This window comes from Nestor notabilis, unplaced genomic scaffold (assembly GCF_000696875.1).
Source record: "Nestor notabilis isolate BGI_N333 unplaced genomic scaffold, ASM69687v1 scaffold27013, whole genome shotgun sequence".
Classification (NCBI taxonomy): Eukaryota; Metazoa; Chordata; class Aves; order Psittaciformes; family Psittacidae; genus Nestor; species Nestor notabilis.
The window spans coordinates 1,459-7,895 of record NW_009920963.1 but is presented as its reverse complement, the minus strand read 5'-3'; the positions used below and the strand labels follow the sequence as shown (position 1 = coordinate 7,895).

General features: G+C 53.2%; 1 protein-coding gene across 1 annotated transcript in view; it reads right to left on the bottom strand.

The window, feature by feature from the left end:
- Positions 1 to 5,886: 5,886 nt before the first annotated feature.
- FAM78B (family with sequence similarity 78, member B) overlaps positions 5,887 to 6,437 on the bottom strand; it is a gene marked incomplete at its 5' end in the record, with an annotated part of 2,001 nt that continues 1,450 nt past the window's right edge. The window contains one exon of the mRNA XM_010010931.1: positions 5,887 to 6,409. Within this exon, the coding sequence (XP_010009233.1) occupies positions 5,887 to 6,409 (523 nt within the window). The remainder of the gene's footprint in view (positions 6,410 to 6,437) is intronic.

Here is a 6,437-nt window from a genome sequence, read left to right as displayed (position 1 = left end):
TGCAACCAGCAGCCTCATACCGTCAATCCGATGATGCATCGCAATACTAAACCAATCCTCTCCATCCCTTTCACCCCACATCTTCTAAAAACTAAACCCCCATGTGTTTTCTTGCCTTGAATCAGCCCCACAAGGAAGAGGTTAGCAGACCAGTGGGGGCTTCAGGGCTTGTGCTGTGGAGTCTCTCCTGTTCAAAACCAGCTGAGCTTTTCCCGGAGGCACAGTGAGAAGCATGGTGTCAGCAGCCAGGCCCCAGAGGGGTGTCCTGCTCAGTTCACCCACCTCCCATCAGGGAGTTTTGGGGGCTCCAAACTGCTGTGTGCCTTTCGGAGCAGCTGTCACTAATGCATTAACACCTTTATCTGGTCCTGTGCGCAGGGGAGGAGCTGCAGAGCCAAATCTCACACTTCTTAACTGCTTTTTCATCTCTTGCTAGAAGTTGTTTTCAGGTTTTAGGGAAGAGGGAATAGAGCGAATAAACTGATCTTCAGTAGTACCTGCAGTATCCCCTGTCTGGCTCTGCTGGCATCCATGGCACCCTGCACCATTTACTATGTTCCCCTGTGGCTGTGCTGATGGGATATGTGCCTGTGTTCCTGGGTGGGTGGCAGCAGCACAGACTGACCTTATTCTTGCTCTGTAAATAAGGCACTTCGGAAACACAGGTAGGGGGCATCCTCCACTGCTTCCCAGGGCATGAGTGGGCATGATACAAGCCATGTGAACTCCTCCCTGCTCTCCCACACCTACATCTCAGGGATTGCGAAGAGATGAGCAACATTTTAATACAACACAAGAAACCTGCTCACTGAATAGCACATAGGCTGTTTGCCAGCATCTCTTAGTGCCCAGTGCACTGTTAAAGAAATTGGTTGGCTCAGGGCACAAATTTACCCCACAGCAAGTGGGGACTAGTAGGGTTGATGCTCATGGTGAGCAACACACTGGATGCAATGAGATACCCTCCAGCGTTCCGCAGACCCTAATACTGGGGCCACACCTGGGATGTTGCCCATCAGTCCTTGGAAGACATCCAGAGCCACCAGCTCCTCCTGCCAGCCATCACTGTCTTCCTTCACACCAGCATGCAGGCCAAGCTACCCTGAGCACATCCTTCCCCAAACATGGCTGTGTTTCAGAGAGCTTCCTCTCATTACTAAAAAGAAGTGGTTATATTATCTTCAGGAGCTATGGATTGGATATTGGTATTTTTTCCCCAAATAACTTTTAAATGAACCTTCACCCTATGTAGTATTTTTACTAGAAGATAAAAACACCTGGGTTGAATTTTGTTCCCCCTCTTTCACTGTGCAAGAAGTGGGAGGGGGAACTGCAATTTAAGGGGGAAACCTCTCTTCTGTGTAGTTGTCAGCCTTATCGAGCTCACTCAGTAGCTTCCCTAGTTCCCCTCAGCTGGGCTGCACGAGCTCCTGGGTTTCTTGCTGTTCCCTCAGCACACAGCCCTCCTCTTGATCTGGTTTCCTAAGGGAAAAAGGGCTGCCTGCTTCATGCCCCTAGTTCTCCAGCTGACTGCCCAATTTTTTGGAAGCTTGAGGACACAGCTCCACAGCAAACTTTGTGCAAACAGGCTGCTCTGAGTATCCCGTGGGAAAGGGCACTGCAGGGTGAGCACAACCTGTCTGGGATACCAGAGAAGCCACCTGCAAGTCAGGACAAGGGAGAACTAGTCTTCCCACCAGACCCAGGGACTTAAAGCTGGCAGGGGCAGACACTGGTCCCATTGCTGAGGCAGACAGGGAGTGACAGCCCATGAATTCCTGCCTGTTCCTGCATGTGGCTGTGGTGCAAACCAGACAGAGAGACTCAAGCAAATACAGCGTTTGGTCCAGTACAGCTCAAGTGGTTTTCTTTTAATCCCAGAGAAGTAAAAGCAACATTTGTTGGTAATAACATCCAGAGACAGAAGTCCAAGCCCCCTACTCAGTAAAGTCATTTGTGTTTAAGGCACTCTGCAAAACCAGCTTTCCTCTTCTCCTTCTGATTTTCCCCATACGGCAGCAGAATACCTGGTTTGGTCTTTTCTCAATAGTGACGTCCACGCATCCTGGCTCTTCTCACCATCTCCAGGAACTGGCAACAGCAAATCCAGCAGGAGCCGACAGAAATGCCAGGAGGCCGGATCAGTGAATACAGATGGGCACAGGAAGAAGCACAGTGCCCAGGGAGGGGGCACTGGGCTTCGAGCTTCCGCAGGAAAAGGACAGGCACTGGGTGTCCTCCCTGCAAGCACCGATGTGATTCCCCTTCCTTTTCTCTCCTGCCTCCGAAAGGAAATGGGAGTGGGGGGGCCTTCAATCATCCCTCCCCAGCGGTGCTCCCAAACACGCAGCAGCACCCCAAAATGTGGGGACCCAGCTGCCCCCACCGTGCAGCAGAAATGACCCCCCCAACTTCCAGCCGTCAATAAATAACAATAAATAACTTAAACCTCAAATAAATAAATAAATAAATAGTTAAATAGCTAGATAAATAAATAAGTGACCCAAGGACAGGATGGAGGGGAGGGGGCACCGCAAGGCTCAGGGCAAGGGGATCATGTGGGTGGGCATTTCCATGACCTGCTCCTCCCTGAGATAATGGGGTGCTAGTGCGAAAGGGGGGTGCAGGGAAGGCATCCCGTGGTGCAGTTGGACAACTGAACCCAGGGGTCTGGGTACTCGTCCCTGGCATAGGCTCTGTAGCCAGGGCTCCTGCTCCGGGTCCCCATAAGTATGGCTGCAGGCCACAGGGATGTGAGTCAAACATGGACTTGCACACAAGCTTTCCCCTGCTGCCTGCCTCCCTCCCTCCCTCTCCTCCCCTTCATTTGAGCATCAAGAGCCCTATGCCTGGGCTCCACCAGTGAGTGCTACTGAGCTCACCCGGCACCTGCAGCCGAAGGGAACACGCACCTTTTGTGAACATGCAAACTGCCTGCATGTTTCTGCAAACTATTTTCATAAGGTGGGTTTTTTGTTTTTTTTAAACAGGGAAATGCCCATGTAGACAACCCACGCATCAAACCGAGTGAAGTGCATCAAACAGAGTTAAGTACATCAAATCCAGCCATCAGAAAAGGATCAGGCACTGAAGGCCAGCAGAAGCCCAAAGGGGTGAGCGCAGGTGTGGCCCCGGGACTCAGCCAGAGCCTGCCTGCAGGCTGGGGCAGCCCTGGGAGCTCAGGCACAGGGCTATGGCCAAGCACGGAGTCCATCACAACACCACGCAGCACCAAGCACCTCCCTGGGGACGTTGCAGACATACATGGACTGAAATGGCAGCCACTGCTGTCCCAGTGTGGCAGCAGATGATGCGTGGAGGCTCTGGCTGTGCAGCACATCCCAATGAATTCAACAGCACCCCTCACCAGCATCCCCGCTCTCAGCAGGCATGATTGTGGTGCCACAGCAGCTCTCCAGGCTGATGGCCACATGCAGCCCCCGAGTCCCGGCTCTTCCCCACGGGTTTTGGGTTCCCATCTATTGGGGAACCCCTTCCACTGGCTTTTTAGCTCTGATGCTGCCAGAGACATTTCTGTCCCACTGGGTCAAAAGTACACATCTGCCTTATTTCCAACCAGAAGGTACTTATCCCTTGTCCTCTCACAAAGACTAAAGAAAATTGTATTTATAAAGTTTCTAACCCCTCTCCATACATGCTTTTTGAGAAACAAAACATCAGTGACAGCAAAAGCTGCCATCAATCCCATATCAGAACAAAACCATGGGCAGAGTTTCATAAGAGTGGGATATCTTCCCACACTGGCAAGCTCCCAGTGGAACTTTTGCTCCAGAAAACACAGCAAACCGAGGCTCAGAGCCCCCTCTCCCTCCAAACCTTTCTCAACGCAAGGCTGTAGCCCCCAGCAAAACCCAGGTGTAGGCACCAAAAGCAGCAGGTTCCCACCCCATAGTGAGGCCAAGCGGGAGGAGCAGGACCACCGGGCCCGGCATGGGGAACTATGCATCAAGGCGTCAAAATGCAACGCTCCCAAAGGGAAAATTAAATAAAGAATCCACTCAGCAGCAAACACAACTGAGAATAATAAATAGCACAGGGATTTCACATGGATTTTTGGTCTAAGATGCCTGGGGAGCTCCTTTGCTGGTAGGGACCAGGGTACATACACATCCTGTCCTGTAAAAGCACAAGCCATGACTGAAGCTTTGCAGGTCTGCCACGCTGTGCAGAGCGATGCCACAGAGATGTGCCAGCACACGGCAGGGAGCAGAGCAGCGCTGAGGGCAGCGCTACTAATACCACACAAAAGGCTTTGCATGGAAGTGCCAAACACAGCAACCCTCCCCAGGCTCTCCTGGCAGCAGGGCAGAAGACAGAACCCTCCCAGTGGGAATTATCCACATCCCCAGGGCAGTGCAAACCTCTCATGGCGTGAAGGCAGGGGCATGAGCTGGAGGAACCACAGGGCTCATGCCGGGACAGAAGACGGAGCAGGGAAAGCAGCAAAAGTCATAACCATCCGCCCAGAAGCAATGGGGTGCCTGTGGCATCAGCAGTGCAGCCATGGCTTACACCTCTGTTGCATCTCAAGGGCAAGGTACTGGGAGCTGCGGGTTGCAGCCCACAGGACCACACCACCCCGTGGACCATAGGATGCCAGCCATCCAGGCAGCGAGGAGAAAGGCAAATGAAACCTCCTGTTACCTTCCAAGCACCTGCAGCAGCAGGAGGCAATGCCCAGGCAGCATGCTCACCTCTCCTTCCCAGGCAAACCTAGGCCTGCCTTGCACAGCCTCTGCTCACATCCCTGCCTTCCAACCCATGGAAAGGAGACCCCCATCCCTGCAGAGCCTGGGGATTTACTGCAAGGCATGCCGTCCTCTCCATCAGCGTCCCTGCCAGTAGCCATCCTGCTCTGTGGGTGGCTGAGAAGGAGAAGAGTCTCCACCTGAGCCAGAATTTGTATGGAAAATGAGCAAGCACCTAACTTCTTGCAAAGGACTTGAGTCTGCAGTGGAAATGTGTGAGTCCCAGGGCACCTCCAAGCTGGTTTGGGTACCCCACACACAGTCAGTGAGTACCTGGGCAGGGTGAACAGGCACTGCTCCCGAATTCTCATTTGGCTGAGAATCAATTTTGTTCCTGTAAGAGAAGGGTCAGCAGGATTTGGGGGGAAATGGGGGATGAGGAACTCTGAAGGTTTAGCGCACCTTAAAATGAAAGGACATCTAACCTGCCCTTAGGTCTCACTCCAAGACAGAAAAGAGCTATGGCATCTCCTACACTCACAACTACTCCAAACACACCCAGACGCATGCAAAACATGTCCCACTTCCCCTCAGCTGCGGAAAATCCCTCCCTGGCAGTGGTACCGGCCAGCACCAGGCTCCAGCCCAGCACCCGGCACTGGTAGCTCCCGCTCCACTCCCGGGCCCCCTGCCCAGTCCCAGCAGGCAGGGCCAGGGGTCAATTATCGATCCAAATGCATAGGTATAGACACCACGGGGACACCCATGATACAGTGGGAAGGGTCACCACAGGAGCCCTCCACGTCCAGCAGACACGGTCTCCGCTTCTGCCTCCAGCTGTGTGGAAAGCAACATTTGCCACCAGCATGGTTTGATCGCACTCATGCTCCTTGCATTGACCTGCAAGGAAAGATGACTCATTTAGGTCAGCCAGCCTCTTTGCCAGCCACAAGCCCCTAGAATTATTTGATTCTGCTTCCTGGGAAATCCTCCAGCTCAGCAATCCCCCTTCCACATGCCCGTGCCAGCCAGGCTCTCTGACTAAGAAGGAGGCGCATTTCCAACCACAGCTAACAAAGGCAGGAGAACCCAAGAGGTCTGCTTTGGCTCAGGAACCCCATTTGTTTGCAGCAGGCTGACAGCTCCCAGGTCCTCACATGCACGCCCTGGTGCTGATCTACTTGGGAGGTATCACAACTATAGGCTGGCCTCGCTTGGGTCTCCACATGAGGACTTGGGCATCGTTGGCATTGGGTTTCACTAGTGCATTTGGGGGGATGGGCTCCATCCTGCTGAGGATCCGGGGCTGCTCCTGCTGAGTCCTTCCCACCAGCCGTGCCCGCTGCCCCAGCAGCTGCATGGGATCAACCTCAATGTCCACTCTCATCCTCCACTTTATAGTCTGCAAGATGATCTTTTCCTTGGTGGTGGTGTTCATGGCCACCAGCCATGTGGTAAAGCTCTGGTCCCTTTTAATCCTGGTCAGCAGCGGCACATTACTGTTACTTACAGGGACTGCCCACGTCACACTGGGGTAGAAATTGTCATTCATGCTCACTGAGAACCTGGAGATCTTGTTAGTGGGCCCAACCAGGGTCACAGTTTCTGTGGTGTTTCCGTACCATGGGTAGCTCACGCCATCCGAATCACTGATGGCTTTTACTCTTCCTTCTCGCAGGTCGGGCAGCTCCCAGCTTGACCTAGTGAACGGGAAAGGAAAGGCCACGG